We start from the raw sequence: 24,814 nt of genomic DNA on the forward strand, positions 1-24,814 counted from the left end.
TGAGTCAGGTGACACATGGACCAATCATGTATCACTGTCCGGCAGATTATTCATGGTCATGACAATGAGGCCTTATGAGCTTACAGCAAGAATCTCTTATCAGACACAAGCCTGATGGTAGCAAACTCCCCTCCATGGTTCACAGATGTACCAGAGACTCTGTCTCTGTGAAAACTGCTCCTCTGCACCTCCCAGGAGATACTGGAGGCTAGATTATTTTTTATTATTATTATTTGTTAGGATTTGTTTACCGCCTTTTTGAAGGAATTCACTCAAGGCAGTGTACAATAAGAATAAATCAAACATGAGCAATAGACAGTTGCAGTTACTTGAAAAATATTCAAATATCAATACAAAGTATGACATAGAGGCTTATTTTCAAAGCACTTAGCCTCCCAAAGTTCCATAGAAACATATGGAACTTAGCCTCCCAAAGTGCTTTGAAAATATGCCTCATTGTATACTACTTACAATGTCAACACAATACGTAATACAATATTTTAATTGACAGTAAGGGTATAAGCAAAGATGGAGCATATAGATAGGTAAGAGAGTAAGTAGAAAATAAGGTGACTAAAGAAAGTTGCACATGAGGTCAGAGAGATTTTTAACATATAGATAGGTAAGAAAGTAAGAGAATTTAGAAAATAGGGTGACTAAAGAAAGGTGCACATGAGGTCAGAGAGATGAAGTAAACAATGAGGCATATTTTCAAAGCACTTTGGGAGGCTAAGTTCCATAGGTTTCTATGGAACTTTGGGAGGCTAAGTGCTTTGAAAATGAGCCTCTATCCAGCTTATAATCGAACGAGAAAAACGCCCAAGTTCCGACCTAAATCGGGAGATGGGCGTTTATCTCACAAAAACGAATAACGCGGTATAATCAAAAGCCGAATTTGGGTCGCTTTCAACTGCACTCCGTCGCGGATGCGGACAAAGTGGACGGGGGCGTGTCGAAGGCGTGTCGAAGGCGGAACTGGGGCGTGGTTATCACCCGAACAGAGATGGGCGCCCTTCGCCGATAATGGATGCGTTTGTAGCTAGAATTTAGGGCACTTTTCCTGGACCCTGTTTTTTCACGAATAAGGCCCCAAAAAGTGCCCTAAATGACCAGATTACCCCCAGAGGGAATTGGGGATGACCTCCCCTGACTCCCCCAGTGGTCACTAACCCCCTCCCACCACAAAAAAAATGATGTTTCACAACTTTTTATTTTCACCCTCAAATGTCATACCCTCCTCCCAGGCAGCAGTATGCAGGTCCCTGGAGCAGTTGTTAGGGGGTGCAGTGGACGTCAGGCAGGTGGACCCAGGCCCATCCCCCCTACCTGTTACAATTGTGCTGCTTAATGCTTATTAGTCGTCCAACCCCCCCAAACCCACTGTACCCACATGTAGGTGCCCCCCTTCACCCCTTAGGGCTATAGTAATGGTGTAGACTTGTGGGCAGTGGGTTTTGAGGGGGATTTGGGGGGGGCTCAACACACAATGGAAGGGTGCTATGCACCTGGGAGCTCTTTTACCTGTTTTTTTGTTTTTGTAAAAGTGCCCCCTAGGGTGCCCGGTTGGTGTCCTGGCATGTGAGGGGGACCAGTGCACTACGAATCCTGGCCCCTCCCACGAACAAATGCCTTGGAGCTATTCGTTTTTGAGCTGGGCGCTTTCATTCTCCGTTATCGCTGAAAAGCAAAAACGCCCAGCTCACACATTGGCGAATAAAACATGGGCGTCTATTTTTTTCGTAAATACAGTTTGGTCCGCCCCTTCACGGACCCGTTCTCGGAGATTAACGCCCATGGAGATAGGCGTTTCTGTTCCATTATGCCCCTCTATGTGTCCTTGGATGAAGTCAACAGCACAGCTATGCCAAGAAGTATTTTTCCTTGAAGAAAGCTGGTTTGTGATGTATTCAGGCCTCAGGCTGCAGAATCCATATTAGATCAGGAAAATATGGTTCAGGCCTAACCAACAAAGTTCAGACAGCAGGAAAAGACCCCTACAGGATCCCTTCCATTCAGACCTCGTTAGACACCAGGGATTTACAAGGTAGGCCTAGGGTGGATGGAGGGGAACCTTGGTCTATTTGAAGAGGAGGTCTTCCATTGGGGACACTTTCAGGTAGTGGCTTAATTGGCGGGGATGGGATTCTTCTGGGTTGGGGCCCTTGACTGGGGGAGAGGATTCCAGTTCAGAGAAATCATATTTTGGAGGGTGTTCAGGGGAAGCTCTATGTCTGTTTGGCCGGTACCCGTTAAGAAGTGCCTGGGAACATTGGGGTGATACTTTGCAATCCAGTGCTCCTGGAACTATAACATAATGCTGCTTGCGGGGTTAATCACAAGCAGCATTATCCATATAACATTGGAATCAGTAAACTGCAGTACTGAGCTTCCAGTGGTCAGTGACTCCTGGGAGAAATCAAGCTGTAGTAAAACAATGACTTTTAAATCACCTTGATAACTATCCCCCTTGGATGAAGAGAGAAGGAACAGGGAGACAGTACCTTGAGAGGGGAAGGGAATAGAGGAAGGGAGAGAAAGTGCCTTTGGGAAAGGGTAGGGAAGGGAGTGAGCAAGAGAAAGTCAGTGTGTGGAGGAGAGAGCAAACGCTGGAGCCACAGTAAATGTTTTGTGGGTTTCTGCTATTGTATACGTACACACATACAGGGCACTCTATTTTCCTATTAATCAATTTAAAGAAATATCTCATTTAATCTGACGTGAGTTAATTGATTAAACCCTAGTTTAGTTTACTTTTCTGTTTCAACTTTGCAGGTTCTTTATTCCCATGAAAGGGTAAAAATGGAAGGCACAATTTCTCAGCAAACCAAGCTCATTGACTTCTTGCAAGCAAAGATGGATCAGCCAGTCAGGAAGAAGAAAGTAAGAAACAAGAAACTAGACAAGTAGGCAAATGAATACACTGTGACTGGGGAGGCTTTGTTTTTATATTTCCACTTTTTAGGGCTGCCGTGGTTTTCTTCTGTACTGCTACTGGACCACAGGAGTGCTTTGATTCTATCACCTCCTGCTGTTATTGCAAACTAACTTAAAAAGGTGATCTGCCAAAAGGGCAGGATGCCCTCAAAGAGGTGGTTCAAATGGTGTCTTGCTTGGGGAGTTCCTTAAGAATCAAAATAGGAGTGAATGTGTCTATTAATGCTACCTTTTTGAGCAATTAAATAGGTAAGAAGATTTAGAAGTTTAGGTCATTTGTGTGCTGTTTGTACATTTTATTGTATGTATTAGGTTTTGGATTTATGAAAGTTAAAAAATCCTAGGCTAAGCACAAGGTTTGGTAACTGCAAGAAAGGAAAGGTTAAATCAGAGATTATGTAGGGTCAATCTCTCCCTCATCCCTGCTGCCCACAAGCATCGAGCTGTGAATGGCTCATGGGGCCACCACTAGTTTCAAGCAGGATGAGGTTGCCAGCGCCACTCATGGCCATCCCAAGCCAATAGGGGTTAAGGTAGTTTGTGGGCATCAGCATCAACACCTACCCATGTAGGTATCCCTTTGACCTCTGTGGAGGAGTCTGATGATGATCCAAGGTACTTCTCAGAGGAGGAGTCCTATGGAATTTCATCAGACCCCTCTCCTCCTGAGGAGAGGCGTAAGTCTTGAGAGTCTCTCCTTCCCTGCTTTTGTTAAGGATATGGCGGCTGCCATCCCTATTAAATTAGACATGGAGGACGAGCCCAGGGCTGAGATGTTCGAGGTTCTGGACTACGACTCTCCTCCTAGAGAGGCTGTGATGGTCCCTCTTCACAAGATCCTTTGTGATGTTCAGGTGAAGAAATGGGAGTCCCCTCTGTCCCAGTTACGCCCTAGAAAATTTGACACTATGTACCGGATTCAAAGTATATCTGGTTTTGATAGGCCACAGTTGCCTCATCATTCCTCGGCAGTTGAATCAGCGCTCTAAACAAGCTAGAAGTTCCAGGGACTTTGCCTCGGCTCCCCCAGGCAGAAATACCCAGACACTGGATTCATTTGGGCATAAGATGTTTCAGGCCTCAATGCTCATCTCCCTTTTCGAGTCATACCAGCTCTACGTTGGTCCTTGGTGCGCAGTATGACTGAGTTGGCAGACACTCTCCTTCTGGAGCAGGCCAAATCTGTTCTCCAGTTGGCCAAGGGCGCTTTTGACACTTTTGACATAGCGTCCAGGATCTCTGCTCAGACCATAGTGATCCACAGGCTCTCATGGCTGCGTGTGTTTGACTTGGACCCAGCGTTCCAGCAGAGATTGGCGGATGCCACTTGCCATGGAGACAACCTTTTTGGAAGAAAGGTGGAAGCGGACACGGGCCTGATCAAACACACTGATACCATTGATACCATCTCCCAGTGGACACTACCTGTGCCCTTCTCTTTACAGGAGGTTTTCTGGAAGATCGAAGCGAGATTCCTAATCTCTCAAAGGCATAGGTACACTCCTTCTTCTCTCCTCACTCAGCCAATTCAACCCAGCGTGCTTGTTCTCAACAATGTTCATAAAAGTCCCAGATGGCTCCCCAGTCAAAACAGGGGACAAATTTTTAACTGTCTCTAAGAGATCACAGCCGCAATCACAGTAACCACCCTGGATGACCTTCCAGTAGGGTCTCTTGTAACCTCCAACTGGTGAGTTCTTCAAATAGTCCGTCTCTGTTACACTCTCCATTGGCAAAAGAAACCATCAAATTGTCCACCAAGGGCTACTTACTTCAGCTTGCACAACAGGGAAGTATTTGTAGAAGGACTCTCTGCTCTTCTCAAGGCCCATGCGATTGAACCCATTCCAACAAGGGAGAAAGGAAGGGAGTCTATTCCAGGTACTCCCTTATACCAGAAAAGAGGGAAAGATGCATCCCATCCTAGACCTAAGGGCCCTGAACAAATATCTGGTCAAAGAAAAGTTCAAGATGGATTTCCTGGGCTCCCTTCTCTTAATGATTCAGGAACCAGATTGGCTATGCTCTCTGAATTTAAAGGATGCCTACACTCGCATCCTGATACTTCCAGGTCACAGGAAGTATCTCAGATTTTGGATGGGAACACATCACTTTCAGTCTTGCAATCTTCCATTTGGCCTAGGATCAGCTCCCTGGATATTTACCAAATTTCTAGCAGTACAGATTGGGAGTCCATGGATGATTGGGTTGGTAAATATTAGTTCAAAGAAGGGTGCTTAGGAGTCTATGCAGAGGACTATTCAGGCGCTGGAGCTTCTAGGGTTCATTATCAACTCTCCATTTACCACCAGTTTAGCAATTGGGGTTCATAGGAGCTCTGCTAGACATGGTTCAACTGTGAGCCTTTCTTCCTCCAGCATGGGCAGACACCCTTGATGCTGTTGGTGTTCAAATTCACAGCAGTCACAAAGTCATGGTTCAGCAGATGTTGAGTTTTTTGGGTCACATGGCCTTCTGTGTACGTCACTCCCATGGCACATCTCCATATGAGTTCTACTCAGTGGACCTTAGCTTCTCAGTGGTCTCAGGCCATGGGGAATCTAGCGGATCTCAGCCCTCTTCTGATGGACGATTTGATCCAATTTGACTTTGGGACTGCCATTCCTAATTCCTCAGCACCAGAAGGTGCTGACGATAGATGCATGCAACCTGGGGTGGGGAACTCATTTGGACGGACTTCAAGTTCAAGGTCCATGATCAGCTCAAGAAACGGGTGTACAGATCAACCTCCTGGAGCTCCGGGCAATCTGGAATGCTCTGAAGGCTTTCAGAGATCAGTTGCTGGACCAAATTGTGCTCATCCAAACAGACAATCAGATTGCAAGGTATTAGGTCAACAAGCAGGGGAGTACTACTACTTAACACTTCTAAAGCGCTACTAGGGTTATGCAGCGCTGTACAGTTTAACAAAGAAGGACAGTCCCTGCTCAAAGGAGCTTACAATCTAATGGACAACATGTGCAGACAATCAAATTGGGGCAGTCTAGAGTTTCCCTGAATAGAGGTAGAATGGTTTGGTTTCAAAGGCGACATTGAAGAGGTGGGATTTGAGCAAGGATTTGAAGACGGGCAGGGAGGGTGCTTGGCATATGGGCTCAGAAAGTTTATTCCAAGCATAGGGAGAGGGGAGCCTGGAATTGGTGGTGGTGGAGAAGGGTACAGAGAGGAGGGATTTGTCCTCTGTGTCAGGAGGCCATCAGAATGTGGAACTGGGCTGTCCATTACAGGATACATCTCGAAAGCCATGTACTGGTCAGGGAAATTCAACAAACAAACAAAACAGGAGAAAATTCTACAGTAGTGCACGAAGCAACACAAACAACAGAGGTGATCCAAGGAATGAAGAACACATAGGAGTACACCAAAAGAAATTTTATTGAAGAGGGACCCAACTTGGCCAAGTTTTGGCGTTGCCTTCGTCAGGGGTCACCAGATTCTTCAAAACAAAATTGAAAAGGTTTATTTCAGCAGAAACACTTGTCATCAGCCAAATGTAGAACCATCTCCTCTCACTGCATACAGCTTGGCCGATGCAGTGAGAGGAGATGCTCAAAGCAGCTCTCTTTAAGAACTTTCTAACTATTTCTGGTTAAATTCTTTTCATAATGTTCTTTTTCAGTTTTATGTTTTATGATGTAAAGATTAATCATTATTGTAAACCGCTTCGAACCAATTCTGGTGTTAGAGGTATATAAATTGTAAACTGTACATTTGGCTGATGAGTGTTTCTACTGAAGTAAACCTTTAAAAAAAATTTTTTTAAGAATCTGGTGACAACTGACGGGGAAATTTAACAGCCTGTTGACAGATTGAGCAGGGTAATGCTACCTCGTAGTGGTCTCTTAGCATGGGCATTGCCCGGGAGATTGTCCAAGTATGGGGAACTGCCTCAGTGGATCTCTTTGCCACCCATTACAATCACAGGGTTCCTCAGTACTGCACCAGGCTCAGGTCACATAACAGACTAGCATCGGATGCCTTCCTCCCACATTGGGGAAAAGGTCTTCTGTGTGCATTTCCTCCCATTCATTTCGAATGGAAGACTTACTGAAACTCAAACAAGACCAGGGAACCATGATTCTGATCGCCCTATATTGGCCCAAGCAGAAATGGTTCCCACTTCTTCTGGAGTTATCATCTGAAGAACCATGGAGATTGGACTGTTTTCCAAACCTGATCACACAAAACAAGGGATCTCTTCTGCATCCCAGCCTCCAGTCTCTGGATGTTGAGAGTATACAGTTTGCTTCCTTGGATCTCCTGGAAAGTGTCTCCAAGGTTTTGTAGCCTTCCAGAAGAAGATTCTACTAAGAGATGTTATTCTTTAAAGTGGAGGAGGTTTGCCGTCTGGTGTGAGGGCAAGGCCCTAGTTCATCTCTCTTGCTCTACACTGCTTGAATGCCTTTTTCACCTCTCTGAGTCTGGTCTCAAGACCAATTCTATTAGAGTCCACCTCAGTGCACTTAGTGCTTATCATTCTCATGTAGAAGGTAAGCCCCATCTCTGCACAGCCTTCAGTTGTTTGCTTCATGAGAAGTTTGCTTTTGACAAAGCCCCCTGTCAAACCTCAACGTTGTCCTTACCCAGCTGATGAAAACTCCTTTTGAGCCACTGGATTCATGTCCTCTGAAGTACTTCACCTGGAAGGTCTTCTTTTATGTGGCAGTTACTTCAGCTTACAGGTCAGTGAACTTCAGGCCCTAGTAGCAGATCCACCTTACACAAAATTTCATCATAACAGTGTAGCTCTCCACAGTCCCCCTAAGTTCCTTCCTAAGGTGGTGTCTGAGTTCCATCTGATTCAGTCATTTGTCCTGCCAACATTCTTTCCCAAGTCTTATGCCCATCCTGGTGAAAGCACACTGCACACCTTGGACTGCAAGAAAGCATTGACCTTTTGCTTGGGCCCTATAGACAATCCACTCAGCTTTTTCTATTGATCCCAACAGGATGGAGGTTTCCATCAGTAAACACACACTTTCCAATTGGCTGGCAGACTATATTTCTTTCACCCACTTGAGATCAGCCTCAATTGAGTAGATTTGCAAAGCTGCAATGTGGTCATCAGTCCTCTGATTCACATCCCACTACTGCCTTGAGCAGAACACCCGACATGACAGCAAGTTTGGTCAATAAAAACAACAGAAGAAACCAGTCTTCGCAAAGCCATATACAGAAAACAAAAAAACGGTGAAGATGACCAAAAAATAAAATAGAAAGGACGACGCTTCAGTTAAAAAATCAAATAAAACAATTTAATGAAATACAATAAAATGTTCGGTGAGTAAGACTCGACACAGCTGTGTTTCAGCTGGTCTGGCCTGCATCAGGAGTCTTTTTGTCATCTGAAATGTCACTTTATTGATCTTTTCACTATATGATGTGATAAATTTTCTTCGTCTTTCTGTAGTTTTACTTTCTCGAATCCAGGCTAACACTTATGGTTAGACGCCAGATAAGAGAAATACAAGAAGGTGCTTTTCAGCGTCGCTACAGCACAACTACAGGTTTACCTCTTCATTGTTATTAAATTGCTGGTAGTTTCTAATGTATTGGTTGACATCTGCTACTACACGCACATCGATTAGTAAGCTTTCATTGAGCCTACTCCTTTCTGAATGACATTTGAAATTCCACCCAAACAGGTACATAGTCTGACCATGTTATTGCTTCTCTTTGCACTGGCTTACAGTCATTGTGGTTTGCTAATATTAAATCAATTTAGTATAATTTTTATGGGGCTAGGAATAAAAAGTAGTCTCCCTGCATGGAATATAATGCTTTCTATACATCAGTCAAATGATATTGCTCCCATAAGTTCTTTAAAGTTCTGCTGGCCAATACTAAGGAATCTTTCTCCCCCATCTTCTTATCCCTATCCCTATTTAACACCAAGTGGGATTGTGGTCTGACCACTTAATAGGCTTAATAGAGCTAGAGGACAATTTAGGAAGCCAATATGGATCACCAAAAATCATATCAATTTGCGAACAAGAATCATTTACTGCAGCACTAGGGTATAGCGCTCACCACAAATCTATTAAACTATATTCTTTCACTAATCTGCACAAAGCCTTCTTAAAACTCGCTTCTGCAATGACACTCCAGAATCTGGAGAAGGTCTGCGATGATCAGAAAATCTAGCCAAGTGGGCGGCACCCTCCGTTCTATGCCAGCGTAAAGAAGATGGAGGTGGTGATAATTTTCTCTGCTGTTGAGTAACTTCTTCCAGAAGATTCGATACCTTTAACTGAAGGCGATGGTGCCATTCTTCAGCAGACGATCGCACTCTCCGTATATTGCCATTTACCATGAAAACCAAGGCAAATGGATAAGCCCATTTATACTTGATACTTTCTGCATGCAAGAATGTATTGACCCCATTCAATTCTCTGTGTTTATGGAGAGTCAAGGCAGAGATATCCCTGATATATTTCCACTTTAAGGTCTTTCCACATGATAATAGCCTCTTGCTTCCTGGCAGCCACAGGGATCTGCTCTTTCACATTAAAATCTTTGAGACAAACAATAATATCCCTAGACAAGTTATCCCTACGAGGGCCTGACACTCTGTGGGCCCTATCTGTCTTTATCTCCATGAATGGATCAGGAGTGTATCGAAGGAGCTGCTGTGCTATTCGCGGCACAGTCTTCATATGGAGATGCTGCAGGCACTCCTCAAAGCCTTAAATTGTGGTGACGAGACCTGTTTTCCAGGTCCTTTGCTTTATCCCATAGAGCTTGTGAGTCCGTATTATGAGAGTCCAGTGAAGAATGTAGGTCCACAATATTGACTTCACATTGAGCGACACAATTCTCACATTCCGTTTGGCACTCCTCCAGCACTTTAATTTCTGTCTTTAAATCCTCCACGGCTCCTCTAATATCCTATCGGGAGGCCTTTACCAAGCGCCCCTCTCATATTTCCTCCTCGGAGCTAGGTTCAGCCTCCGATTCCAACAACACCATTTTCTCAGACTGTGTTTCAGTACTCAACTTCTGTGAGCACAATTGCTCTCTGAAACCATCTATCTGGCGAGGAAGTTCAGACTTCTTCTTAGAGGCAGATTATATAAGGGAAGAGACAAATATCACTCTCCACACCGAGAGGCATTAATATGAGGCTATTGATCAGAGCTCTAGCTCAAAGCAGCTATCTGTGTCGGTGACATCACTTCTTCCCCCAAGCTTTCTGCTTTTAATGTACCTGAAAAAATAAAATTCTTTCTGACTTCCTTATCAATGAGAAAGTCAGAGGGAAAGACAGTTGACCAATCAGGATGGGCCAATAGGTATTTATCTACTATCATTTACTGTGTTACTCTGGAAGTCATTTGCAAAGCATTTACTCTTGTTGATGGGCTACATGTGTAAATAACTATTTCATAAAGCCTTCTATACTTGTAGATAGCTGGAACACTGAGATTTGAAGGAGCAGGTTGAACAACTTTACATGTTTTTTTACATTTTACAATGAAAATACATGTATATACCAAATAAGTTTGTTGCCTGCTTTTGCACCTGCTCTAAGCAAGTTCAGCTTTTATAAAAGTGCTCCTTTTGGCCAGAATTTAATGTGATGGATTTAGGGGGTTAGTGCCCTTAATCTGTCATGCATTACTGTTGTATTTAAAGGTTAAAAAAATTAAAAAGAAACTTTTGGGACCTCCCTTATTAAATGGCAATACTTATAAATATATATATATTTTTAAATCAGGGCACTTAAAGCCAGAGGTTGTGAAATCTCCACTTTCATGTGTAAAAACTGGCACTTATATATTTAAGCTGCTGAGTGATGCAGCTCTTTTTCCCTATGTATACTTTTGTAAAATCTCTTCTTTAACTATACATGTTGGCAAAAAAATGTGTATTTCCTTTGCATCCTACCAAACCAGTTCAGTACTTAAAGGTTATGTCCTTTGACCTGTGGATGGAAACAGAAAAAAAAAGTAGTATAAATATAGACATTGGAAAACTACTATATGTGACTCTGCTTAAGCAACACAGGGCCATAAGCATTAAGCATTTATCCCCTAGACGCAAGGTCCTTAGTCTTACACAAACTGAGTAAATGAACTTTGGTTGTCAGGTCACTATAGTTTGGCCAGATTAAACTCTACTGCCAGGGTGAAAAAAGGTAACTGGGTTCCAGTACCAAGCATACTGGGTCCATATGGCTAATACTTTAGGAGCCTGATTATTTGGTCATGCCTTTTTAATGTTACAATACTTTGAGGAGACAGTTAATATAATTGCAATGTTTGTAACTTCAATTGAATTGGAGCACTTAGGAGCTTTCAGGTTTTTTCTTTTGTAGCTTGTTTTTTGTATTTGGTGTATCAAAGTGGCATTTTTAAATTCTGTGTTTCTGAAAGTCGTATCTTTTATTGTTAGAGTCTATTTAGTCGGTGGAAGGATGATCCTACTCAAATACCTCAGCTTCCCCTGCAATACAATGAACTGAAGGTGGCACTAGAGAAAGAAAAAGCTCGCTCAGCAGAACTAGAAGAAGCACTTCAGAAAACACGCATTGAGCTCCGTTCTGTTCGAGAAGAAGGTAAAAGCTTTAGTTTCAGTTTCCAGTGCAGCCCTTTAATTGGCTCATGTTCTATGAGAATGTGACATTGCATTTTTTTTCTTTGCAGCGGCCAATTTGAAAGTATCAGACCACCCACTTCCATCCACTCCAGCAACAGCACGGCAACAGATTATCATGTCTGCTATTGTTCGATCACCTGAACATCAACCCAACCCTATCAGCCTACTGGCTCCACCATCTAGTCGCAGAAAAGAGACATCTACTCCAGAGGGTAAAAAGGGTGATGATTACATTTTTGAATCTTGTATTGTGTAGTCAGGCAAGTGAGAGATATCATCTGTTTCAAAATTTCCCTATCTTTTAAAAAATTCTAGATTTCAGTCGCCGTTTAAAAGAGCGAATGCACCACAATATTCCTCATCGGTTCAGCGTGGGTTTGACCATGAGAGCTACAAAATGTTCTGTCTGTCTTGATACCGTGCACTTTGGGCGTCAGGGAGCAAAGTGTCTTGGTAAGAGCTGTGTTGCTTTCTGGTTTCTGTGAGTGTGCATGTGTGTGTCACAGTCTTTATGGAACACATAGATGCAGAATTCTCTGAGGACAAGCAAGACAAAAGATTATCACAGATGGATGATGTGATTGATGGAGCCCCGGCTTGAATGCTGCCCAGTGTTCAGAAGGTTCTTGAAGCTTTCGGCAGGCTCAACTGCTCATTCGTGTGACTTGCCACCTGCCTGACTCTTGCAGGACCTGCAGTGCTCTTTCATCCACGGAGTGGTGAAGACATCTTCCCTTCAGTCACGTGGCCGTTTTTCTCCACACGGAGATTTTCTCTTTACCTTCCTTGTCGTCTTCGTGAGCAGAGCAGGACCATTTCTTTTTATTATTTTCTTCTGTTCCCCTTATTCTTTTAGTTATTTAATTTTCTTTGACATTTTTCCACTGCTCATGGGCTCCTTAGGCCTGAGCTCCTGGATGGGTCTTGTTTTGTTTTTTTGTTTTTGCTTTTTTCTTTAAAAATAATTTTAAAAGTTGAGCTTTTGATTTCACTGCAGCTATCTTCTCTGTTATGTCCCAGAAAACTTCCAGTGGGTTCAAGTGGTGCACAGGCTGTGCTAGGACTCTGACTGACCCACATGTGCCTAACCTATCTGGGCCCTGACCATAAGTCTTCTCACTATTCTCTTTGTGCTCAAATACAGAAGAGAACACAGAAAGTTGGGAAGTCCTGCATGAAAGACTTTGTTGCATGCCAAAGTCTGGTCCGTTGGCATTAAAGGCACAGTCTCCGTGGATTTTGAGCTGCACCAGACACTGGAGGTGCATCAACATCGGGGAGGTTTCCCCCGCCTCGACATCAGGTGCCAGTAGTGCCCGCTCGGGCCAAGCATCATCAGACCTGACACCAAGAATTCGTGAGGATTCTGCATCATCCTCGGTGCTAAGAAACCCCAATGCTGACCTTTCAGCGAAGGTGAAGAAAAATAGGCATTGGTCCTTTCAAAGCAGTGCCATGAGCTCTGGGATACCAGCATTGTTAGTATCCAAGAAGCACTGACCTTGTGAGAATCACTCCCCCCTCTGTGAAAGCGGTGCTGGGACTCTCTTCAATTCGGCTTCTACATGTTTGCAGGCTGTCTCCACACCGGCGCCTTTACTGATACCTGCCCTCAAGGAGTGGCTTCAGGTCATGCTACAGGAGATGCTGGTGTACATCCTAGCTCGGTGCCATGCCAGCCCATCCTGGAGACCCATACCCTGTCTGTTGCGTGCTTGTCCATGGCAGTGCCTCCCCCTGTGCCTGGAGGAGAAGCAACCCTGGAGTCCAGCAAAATATCTGTAACTTGGTGCTCTCACCTAGAGCCTGGCTGCATGTCCAGTGATCCAAGGCAGATGCAGACTCATACATTCCATGAAGAGTACTTTGCTGTCAGAGTCAGACTGATCCTGGGGTCTGATGTAGAGCCAGAGACCTTTCAGAGCAGTGATCCCTTGGCCTAACTTCAGACCCCTCTCTTCCAATGGAAAGGAGAAAGTGTTCTCCAGCAGAGCTCTCTCATGTAAGCTTTTTGAGGGAGATGCCATCCCTTGTAAGTTAGAAATCGAGGACAAGCCCAGGGCTGAGATGTTGAACGTCCTTGATTATGACTCTCCTCCTAAGGAAGCTGTGGTAGTGCTCATGCACAGTATCCTTAAAACTGTATAGCTGAAGGATTGGAAGACTCCACTCACTGTTAAGTTGTTTCAAAGAAGACAGACTGTCGATAGTCAGGCTCCTGGATTCAAGAAGCCACAGCTTCTTCATCAATCCATGGTGGTTGAATCTGCTCTCAAAAGAGCCAAAAGCTCAAGAACCCATACCTTTTCTCCCCCAGGCAGGGATACTGTTTCAAGGCTCAATGCTCATTTCCTGCAATCCAGTCTTACCAGCTCTACATGAGCATTTATTTGAAGAACTAGGTATGCAGAGTGCTAGAATTTGTGGACATTCTGCCTCCAGAGCAGGCTGCATAACTTAAGCAACTAAGGAAAAGGAATGTCAAAAACATGTAGGTCGGACAACTTTTGATGCTTTTGATGTGGCATCCATATTTTCTGCCATAGGTATTGGCATGCACAGACTCTCATGACTGCAAGTCTAAGACCTAGAACAAGTGGTTCAAGAAAAGTTGGCAGATGTCTCTAGTCGAGATGACAGTCTTTTTGGAGACATGATGGAAGAGGTTGCTGACTTCGTTAAAAAAAAAAAAAGCAGACTGATGCTATGAAGTCCCTGTCTGGGCTCACTCCTTCTGCAGCCTCCACTTCTCGGAGGTTTTCGGGCGAAAGTTGGAAGTGTCCCTACTACTCTCAAAGGTGTAGGTTTGCTTCCTCAACTCACCTTGCCCAGCAGGCTCAGGCCTCATGCTACCAGCCCCAGCATCAAATGGCCCAGAAATCCTAGCCAGCTCCTCAGTCTAAGCAGGGGGATGACCTTTTGACTGGCTCCAGCAAAGCATAGCTAACATAAGTACTCATTCTGGGCAACCTACCAGTCAGAGAGTGTTCAAGAAAGGTAGCCCCTTGTAACCTTATACCGGTAGGTACTTCAAATAGTCTTGGTGGGTTACACCTTCATTTGGCATCGCCACCCTCCAAGTTGCCCACCAAAAGCTTCAAAACTCAGCTCTCCGCATCAGGAAGTGCTTGCAGAAGAATTCTCTTCTTTTTCAAAGTACCATGTAGTCAAACTTATTCCACCAGGGGAAGAAAGGAAGGGGTTCTATCCTAGAACTAAGGGCCCTGAATAAATATCTGATCAAAGAAAAGTTCAGAAATTGTCCCTGGCACCCTTATTCCCATGATTCTGTAAAACAATTGGCCATGCTTTCTGGACTTATCGGGATGTGGATGTAAGCATTCTTTGTCTATGTCACAGGTGGTATCTCAGATTTCTAGTACGGAAACACCAGTACTACGTTATGCCATTTAGCCTCGTGTCCGCTCCCATGGTGTTTACAAAGTGGCTTGCAGTAGTTGCCACATTGTTATGCAAACTGCAAGTACGTGTGTGTCCCTACCTGGACAATTAGCTGGTAAAGAGCACATCAAAGGAAAGTGCTCAAGAATTAATGCAGAGAACTGTTCGGATGTTGGAGCTTAGGGTTCATAATGAACTACCCAAAGTTCTAGCAATTGGAGTACATTAGAGTCCTGCTAGTCACAGTTCAAGCTTGAGCCTACCTTCCTCAGTTAAAAACAAATATGCTCATTTGCATTGCTCATCAGGTTTGCAGCAGCCAGCAGGTCACAGCTTGGCAGATGTTGAGGTTGTTGGGCCACATGACATCCACTGTGCATGTCAGGCTCATGGCATGCCTCTGTTTGCATGGTGTCCAGTGGCTTTCCAGTGGTGTCAGGCCACAAGGAATGAAGGATGCCATCTTGGTCACCCCAGAGTTGCAGCAGTCCCTCTTCTGGTGGACAATTCAGACCAATTTGACTCAGGGACTTTAATTCCAAATTCCTCCTTCCCACAAAATTCTGGCCACAGATATATCCAACCTGGGATGGGGAGCTCATGTGGATGGGCTTCACATCCAGGGTCACTAGTCCACTCAGGAAACTCAGTTTCACATCAGTTTTCTAGAACTATGGATAATATGGAATATTCTAAAGACTTTCAGAGATCAGCTGTTGAACATAATCGCTCTGATCCAAACAGACAATCAGGTTGCCATGTATTATCTCAACAAGCAGGGTGGTACAGGATCCTACCTCTTGTGTCAGGAAGCAGTTGGAATGAGGCAGTGAACCACCAATTATGCCATGGTACTCAAAGCCTCTTACCTCAGGGGAAGACAACAATCTGGCAGACAGACTAAGCTGGGTGATGCAACCGCACAAATGGTCTCTCAACATGAGCGTTGCCCATAAAATCTTCCAGTAGTGGGCCACCTCCCTTGGTTGATCTCTTTACCACTCATCTCAACAACAAAGTCCCTCAGTACTTCTCCAGGCTCAGATCACACAGCGGGCTAGCATCAGATGCCTTCCTCTTTGATTGGGGGGAGGCTCATCTGTTCACGTATGCTTCAATCCCTCTAATAGGGAAGACTATGCTTAAACTCAAGTAGGACCTGGAGAAACATGATACGTATTGGCTAATGCAGATCTGGTTCCCTCCTCTTCTAGAATCGTCCTCCGAAGAACCTTGGAAATTTGAATGTTTTTCCAGCCTTCATCATGTAGAACAAGACATCTCTTCTGCATCCCAACTTCCAGTTCCTGTTCCTCACAGCTTGGGTGTTTAGAGTGTAGAATTTTCATCCCTTCAATTGCCTGAGGGTGATTCCAAGGCCCTGCTGGCTTCCATGAAATACTCCTCTAAGAGGTGTTATACTTTTAATTGGAAGAGGTTTGCCATCTGCTGTGAGGGCATTGCTCTGATCCTTTCTTTTGCCCTACAAAAAATTTGCTCGAGTACCTCACAGATTTTGTTTCTTTTGTCCATAAGAGGATGAGGGCAGTCCTCAGTAAACACACCTTATCTGATTGGCTAGCGGACTGCATCTCCATCACTTATGCCCAGGCTGGGCTGACTGGAGGGTCATGTCACAACTCACAATGACAGAGCCATGGTGACATTGGTACCGCCCCCTTTTTTTTTAAGGTCAGTCTCCATTGAGGAGATTTGCAGAGCTGCAACATGGTATTCAGTTGGCCCCATTCACAATCTCGCTACTCTTGAGCAGAATACCTAGAGCAAAGCCAGTTTGTTCAGACATAAGAGCATAAGTGTTACCATGCTGGAACAAACCGAAGGTCCATCAAGCCCATTATCCTGTTAGCTAACAGTGGCCAATCCAGACTACAAGTACCTGGCAAGATCCCACTCATTATTTATAGACCTCTATCATATCTCCTCTCAAGTGTCTTTTTTCCAAGCTGAAAAGCCCTAGCCGCCGCTTTAGCCTTTCCTCATAGGGAAGTTGTCCCATCCTCTTTATCATTTTTGTCACATCCCCTTTATCATTTTGTCACCCTTCTCTATACCTTTTCTAATACCACTATATCTTTTTGAGATGCGGTGACCTTAATTGCACACAGTATTCGAGGTGTGGTCACACCATAGAGCGATGCAAAGACATAACGTTCTCATTTTTGTTTTCCATTCCTTTCCTAATACCTAACATTTTATATGCTTTCTTAGCCGTCGCCACCGCACACTGAGCTAAGGGTTTCAATGTATCATCAGCGATGACACCTAGAATCCCTTTCCTGGTCAGTGAATCCTAATGTAGAACCTTATATCACGTAACTATCATTTGGGTTCCTGTTTCCCACATGCGTCACTTTGCATTTTTTTTTGTTACATTTGTACCCCGCACTTTCCCACTCATGGCAGGCTCAATGCGGCTTACATGGGGCAATGGAGGGTTAAGTGACTTGCCCAGAGTCACAAGGAGCTGTCTGTGCCTGAAGTGGGAATCGAACTCAGTTCCTCAGTTCCCCAGGACCAAAGTCCACCACCCTAACCACTAGGCCACTCCTCCCTCCAGTCTCGTAAGGTCCTCTTGTAATTTTTCACAATCCTCTTGCGATTTAACAACTTTGAATAACTTTGTGTCATCAGCAAATTGAATTACCTCACTAGTTACGCCCATCTCTAAATCATTTATAAATATATTAAGAAGCAGCAGTCCCAGCACAGACCCTTGGGAAACCCCACTATCTACCTGTCTCCATTGAGAATACTGACCATTTAACCCTATCTTTTAACCAGTTTTCAATTCACAATAGAACACTACCTCCTATCCCTTGACTCTCCAATTTCTTCTGGAGTCTTTCATGAGGTACTTTGTCAAATGTCTTTAGAAAATCCAGATAGTCTGGAATTCAACTCCACCCTCCTAGGCCCATTTGTTTTTGGTCCAGGCAGCAACTTCACAACAGGAACTTTTTAACTGTTTACAGTTATTTGTTCTAGTTGGCCTTGCCATTGTAAGTCCCTATTGACTGTTATTGTTTTCAGCAAGCCTGATAACTAAGTGGTCTCAAATGGTTTCAATGAATTCCTTTCACATCGAAGCTATTCTGTCAAGCAAAACAACCAGCTTTCCAACTACTGGTCTCCTAACTGGGGGGTCCCCCAGGGATCTCCCCTCTCACCTGTCCTGTTTCAATCTCTTTATGTCATCCCTTGCCTCAATACCCTGGGTCTTAATGAAACTACTATTATCCTACATAGATGAAATCCTGCTTCTCTTACCAGTGACAGCATCAAAAAAAGATACAACTCAAGTCTGTACCGAATGATATGACTGCTGTTAGCACCTGGGCTCTGACCAATAAACTGAAATTGAATCTGAAAAAGAAATCACTGTCCTGTGGTTCCGAAATCAGGGAGTTGAGGCCCTATCATCAGTATCTTGTCTAATGGTCACAGCTTTAAAGTCGAGTTCTGAAACCAGAGTACTGGGGGTCTTGCTTGATACTTCACTTACCTTCTCTTCCATATTACCATTCTTTGACCACAAAAAGCCGTTGCACTACTAGTCCAAATGTTAGGTCATACCTCACTTGGATTGCTGTAACGTTCTATTTCTTGATATTAAGTGTCAATATCAGAAAAAAACTGCAAATCAAACAGAATACATCTGCTAGACTAATATACAGTATGAATAGATATACTAGTGTTTCAACTCATTTTAACAAACTGCATTGGCTTCCCATAGCAGAAAGACTCAGGTTCAAAGCTGCTTGTTTAGTTTGTTCAAATCTTAGAGTTTCACCTCTGAACTGCTGGACGTAAGACCACCGCTATGTTGGTGCAGTCCAACAGACTGAAAGAACAACTGATGCTAGCATCACCGTTTCAAAAGACAATTCGAAATCAGAAGATTTTCAGCTCTGTATTCCCTGTACTTTGAGTTAAAATATAGAACTCTCATACCTATTGCCATCAAAATAGAAAACAGCTACCTTAGCTTTCAGGAAGAGGCTAAAAACCTTTTTTCCCCAAAGACTGCTTCATAACACGCATTGACTTCTACCTTCTAGTATCATCCATTATCCTTTCCTATAATGTTGTTGGTCTCATCCATTACACCAGTGGTCTCTATTTGTTATCATACCTCACACTAACATTATCGGCTTTGTCTCTCCTAGAATGTAAACTGCACTAAACATTGGAAAGGGGATATTAGCGGTATACAATAATTGATTTGATTTGATCTGTGCTAATCTTCTATCCTGCTTATCCTCTGAGAAAGCAAAGTTACTCACCTGTAACGGGTTGTTTTCAAGGACAGTAGAACACAGATAAATCTCTTCCCCTCCCCTAGGAGGTTGAAATCTCTATGCATTTTTTTTCATCAATCGGCTGGTCTCATGTGAGTTGGGCAAGCAGGAAGGCATACTTTTCACAGCCTGCCAATAGCTTTTAAGGAATATTCTGAACACTAGTCAGCATCCATGCTGGGATTCAGTCGATTACGTCACTCATCTGTGGTAATCTGTGTCCTCCTTTCCTCTGAGAACACCTCCTGCAGATGAGTAACTTCATTCCTGTCTCATGTAAGTAGAAAGTTGTCTGGTGAAACAATCAGAATATAGTGAATAGGTATGAGGCTAGTCTGATATTTCAAATTATGTTTGTCTCTTTATTAGAATGCCAAATTATGTGTCCATCCAAAAGTGCTCCTCCTGCTTGCCAGCTAATGTGGTCTTCCTATAGAATATGCCACTCATTTCCACAGAAACTTTCTGCACGAGATAAAATGAGTCTCCAGGACTACAACTGAATGAGGCCAAGTGGCCTATAAGATCTGGAAGGGTGGATGAAGGTGCCAAGGTATGAATCTTCATATTTACCAGTCCACAGTAAGACAAACACAGTCTAATACTCAAAATCCGGTTCTGCTACGCAAATGATAAATTATAATTAGCATCATCTTTCTGGCTCCCCTGAGATGTGTTATAAAGTAGTGTTATTTATCCAAATTAATCAATGACTGCTTAAGTTTGGATTATTGAATTTTTCCGAGGACGCAGATGTGGTATTTTTACATGTGGGTGACATCATCCATGGAGCCCTGTGTGGACACTGCCATAGTTCACTATCACTTTAAAACTTTGAGTCAGTGCCCCCATTGTGCATGTGCAGGTGTCTTCCCACCAGATGCTCGAGCATGGGACCAGCAGTTTAGCGTTTTCCGCAGAGAGGTTGTGTTTCTAATCTCTCCTCAGCGCAGGCTTTTCTATTTTGGTTCAACGAGGGTGCTGAGTGGCTTTAAAAATTTCCAGAGGCCACTACTCCATCCTCATCCTCCTGGATCTATCCGCTGCTTTTGACACTGTCAATCATGACTTACTTCTTGCCACACTGTCCTCATTTGGGTTCCAGGGCTCTGTCCTCTCCTGGTTCTCCTCCTATCTCTCCAACCGCACCTTCAAAGTTCACTCTCATGGATCTTCCTCCACCCCCATCCCCTTATCTGTTGGTGTTCCCCAGGGATCAGTCCTTGGACCCCTTCTCTTCTCAATCTACACCTCTTCCCTGGGCTCCCTGATCTCATCTCATGGTTTCCAGTATCATCTCTATGCTGATGACACCCAACTGTATCTCTCCACACCAGACATCACCGCGGAGACCCAGGCAAAGGTATCGGCCTGCTTATCCGACATTGCTGCCTGGATGTCCAACCGCCACCTGAAACTGAACATGTCCAAGACCGAGCTTATCGTCTTTCCACCAAAACCCACTTCTCCTCTTCCTCCACTTTCTATCTCAGTTGATAACACCCTCATCCTCCCCGTCTCATCTGCCCGCAACCTCGGAGTCATCTTTGACTCCTCTCTTTCCTTCTCTGCGCATATCCAGCAGATAGCCAAGACCTGTCGCTTCTTCCTCTTTAACATCAGCAAAATTCGGCCCTTTCCTCTCTGAAACACACCACCCGAACTCTCGTCCACGCTCTCATTACCTCTCGCCTGGGACTACTGCAACTTACTCCTCACCGGCCTCCCACTTAGCCATCTATCCCCCTTCAGTCTGTTCAGAACTCTGCTGCACGTCTCATATTCCGCCAGAACCGATATACTCATATCACCCCTCTCCTCAGGTCACTTCACTGGCTTCCGATCAGATACCGCATTCAATTCAGCTTCTCCTTCTTACCTACAAATGCACTCAGTCTGCTGCCCCTCACTACCTCTCTACCCTCATCTCCCCTACGTTCCCGCCCGTAACCTCCGTTCACAGGATAAATCCCTCCTCTCAGTACCCTTCTCCACCACCGCCAACTCCAGGCTCCGCTCATTCTGCCTCGCCTCACCCTATGCTTGGAACAACCTTCCTGAACCCCTTACGCCAAGCCCCCTCCCTGCCCATCTTCAAGTCTTTGCTTAAAAGCCCACCTCTTCAATGCTGCGTTCGGCACCTAACCCTTACCGTTCAGTGAATCCAGACTGCCCCAATTTGACTGCCCCGATCGGACCGACCGTTCACTTGTCTATTAGATTGTAAGCTCTTTGAGCAGGGACTGTCTCTCTTTGTTAAATTGTACAGCGCTGCGTAACCCTAGTAGCGCTCTAGAAATGTTAAGTAGTAGTAGTAGTAGTAGTACTCGATTGAAGTGAGAATAGAAGATCGATCAACTATAGATGAAAAACTATATCGAGTTGATGGCTTGATCATCGAGTTTTTAATATCACGTTTCTACATGCACTAAAGCTTCTGGCTATCTACTGGGTAACAGAGCAGCTATAAAGAGCACCAGCCCGCAGCTAAGTACTCAATGACTGAAACCAATGTTTATTTTAACATCATGTTTAATATAGGAGGCAGGGAGGGCTGAAGTGCAGTGATGCCTGTGAAACATATTACCATTCCAGTTGACTAGCCAGAGTATATGGTTACTGACTGAGCCACTTCTAACAACCATTAAGCATAGTGCGTTTGCACTGTTGTTCACAGAATTGAAAAAAAATACAAAAAAAAGGACGGGAATTGAAAGATTAGAACGTTTTCTATGTAGCATATAGTTAAAAATTTAATGTCAAGAAGTAATGCACGTGTGCAGAAACCCAAAAGAGGAGATACTGGATAGGAGGGGAGGAGATTAGTAAGCTCGACTTAGGAGTGAGAACCTTGGGGTGTTGGTGTCTGAGAATCTGAAGGTGAAGAAACAAGGTGACAAGGCGACGGCCGTGGCCAGAAGGACGCTGGGCTGCATAGAGAGGGGTATAGCCAGCAGAAAAAAAGGAGGTGGTGATGCCCCTGTAGAGTCATTGTGAGGCCCCACTTGGAGTATTGTGTTCTGTTTTGGAGCCATATCTTGCTAAAGATGTAAAAAGACTGGAAGCAATGCAAAGAAAAGCTACAAAAATGGTATGGGATTTGCCTTGCAAACCGTACGAGAAGAGACTTGCTGACCTGAACATGTATACCTTGGAGAAAAGGAGAAACAGGTAGTGACATAATACAGACGTTCAAATATTTGAAAGGTGTTAATCCGCAAATGAACCTTTTTCGGAGTCAGGAAGGCAGTAGAACTAGAGGACATGAATTGAGGTTGAAGGGGGGCAGACTCAGGAGTAATGTCAGGAAGTATTTTTTCACAGAGAGGGTGGTGGATATATGGCATGTCTCTCCCACGGGAGGCTGTGGAAATGAAAACGGTAATGGAATTCAAACATGCGTGGGATAAACACAAAGGAATCCTGTTTAGAAGGAATGGATCCACGGAATCGTAGAAGAGATTGGGTGGCGAGGCTGGAAATTGGGAAGCAAAACCGGTGCTGGGCAGACTTCTGCAGTCTATGCCCTGATCGTGACTGAATAGATATGGATGGGCTTGAGTGTAAATTTTAAGGGGTTTCAACATTAGCTTCAGAACTTAGTACAAGAGCAGTGCTGTGCAGACTTCTATGATCTGTGCCCTGAGAATGGCAAGGACAAATCAAACTCGGGTATAAAGTTTCACATACCATGTAAAATGAGTTTATCTTGTTGGACAGACTGGATGGACCGTACAGGTCTTTATCTGCTATCATTTACTATGTTACTATGATAATAGAACAATGATTTCATGTACCTGTCAAGGCAAAGGTAACGCACCCTAGCCTAGTCCTAAAGTTTATAGGACACCTGGCATCCCAAGCACTAAGGATAAAGCAGTTCAACCTGACAGGTGATAACACTCGTGAACAACTGGATCCAATAAGAAGTCAGGGATTGAAGACAGAGGCTGGCAAATAGGTTTCCCCTCACGATCAGGCAAACAGCAGAGACCTCAGGCTGGTCAGCAGATGGTAGCTGTACCAGGCAGGTGAGCATGCAGGCAGGGGGTCCACATCTCTATGAGCCTTCATCATGTGTCTGGCTCAGGCTATCTGATAGCAGCTCTTGCTTGAACTGCCCCAGATAACAGCCAGACTGGCCATTGTTTCTTTTGTATCTTTTTATACCTTTTCCTCAGAAATTGATAAGTCATGCATAACCAAGACTGTGTCTGGTGTTTGCCAGTGTTGTGTCCTTCTGCTTTGATTTTATCCCAAAGAAAAACATAACTGACAGTGTTCCACATGTAGAGACATACATATCAGAAATGTGCTTTTAGATTATTAGCATAGCTAGTTGGATGTTAGTAACCAATTAAGATAAGAATTGTTAGCTTCTCTACATGAATAGAAATATATGGATGCAAGACAGATATACAAGGATGTTTTAACCTTTGTTTAAAACATCATGAGAGAATTTCTTCTTCACCTCCCTCTTTCAACCTCTTTGCTCACTCCAGGAAACATCCATGTCCCTAGACTCTAGAAAGCTTGCTTAGGAGAACAAGGTATATTTTATTATTATTAATTACATTTATTTGCTATCTGAAAATGGCCTTGGCTTTCCATCTGGGCACTGATGAGATTGAAGAACTTTCTTTTGAAGTTTAACCTTTGGTGAAAACTACACAGAGATGTTACAGGAAGCACAGTGATGTTTAATATTCTTTACATAGCAATGTCTGGCTATATTTAATTCAGAATTCAACCACCCAAGTTGAAAATAGCTTTTCCAAAACATATATGTGGTTGTAAGTATTGTGGTAAATAAGTTATAACATCATCTTATGGCTATTTCCGTTATTTGTGTAGGAAGTAAAATATAGGAGGAAAAATTCTCTGTACATCTGTGATCTAAATTTTTGTCTTGCTTAGAGACTCACAGAGCAGCACTTCTAAATTGGCTAAAAAAAAACCTCCATTTATATTTTCTTTTATCTTCTTACTTTCCTCTTCCCTTTTTTATAATTTTATTTAATATATTTAATTTTTATCAGTACTATTCATGAAGTCATTAAATGTAGCACTTTAACACATCAAAACCATGGAAGCTGACATTAATTCTTTTATATGTATACATTCCACAAAACCATGGAAGCTGGCACTTATCTTTTGTATTGTATATTCCAAAGGGGTCCCATTTTTGCCCATCATTCACAGCAGGCTTTATCAAGGAAATCACAAATCTGATAACTGCCAATGATCTCTTTCAATAAACTGTGTTGTGCTTTCACATCTAGAAATCAAACAGTCATAATTAAAGCCCACATTTTGAATGGTCATTAATCTGGAAATTTCAGCAATTCAGTTGTAAAATAGCTGCGCAGCAACATATGGCTCTCACTTTGTCAAATCCAGTATTTCTTCAACATATTAATTACAACCAAACATTTCCTTAGAAAAAGCAAAAACTTACTTGTGCTGTAGCTGCATGTTTTCCTTGCCTTGAACTGCTTTTATCTAGTAAAAGCAACGCCTTTACTAGATACATCTGA

The 24,814-nt window shown here is 43.6% G+C and overlaps 1 protein-coding gene across 1 annotated transcript in view; it reads left to right on the top strand.

Annotated features, from left to right (window-relative positions):
* CIT (citron rho-interacting serine/threonine kinase) overlaps positions 1–24,814 on the top strand; it is a 1,023,678-nt gene that overhangs the window by 636,523 nt on the left and 362,341 nt on the right. The window contains 8 exon segments of the mRNA XM_030217566.1: positions 2,773–2,880; positions 11,350–11,512; positions 11,601–11,765; positions 11,869–12,006; positions 19,647–19,663; positions 19,665–19,730; positions 19,732–19,785; positions 19,787–19,830. Coding sequence (XP_030073426.1) covers positions 2,773–2,880; positions 11,350–11,512; positions 11,601–11,765; positions 11,869–12,006; positions 19,647–19,663; positions 19,665–19,730; positions 19,732–19,785; positions 19,787–19,830 — 755 coding nt within the window.

This window comes from Microcaecilia unicolor, chromosome 11 (genome assembly GCF_901765095.1).
Source record: "Microcaecilia unicolor chromosome 11, aMicUni1.1, whole genome shotgun sequence".
Classification (NCBI taxonomy): Eukaryota; Metazoa; Chordata; class Amphibia; order Gymnophiona; family Siphonopidae; genus Microcaecilia; species Microcaecilia unicolor.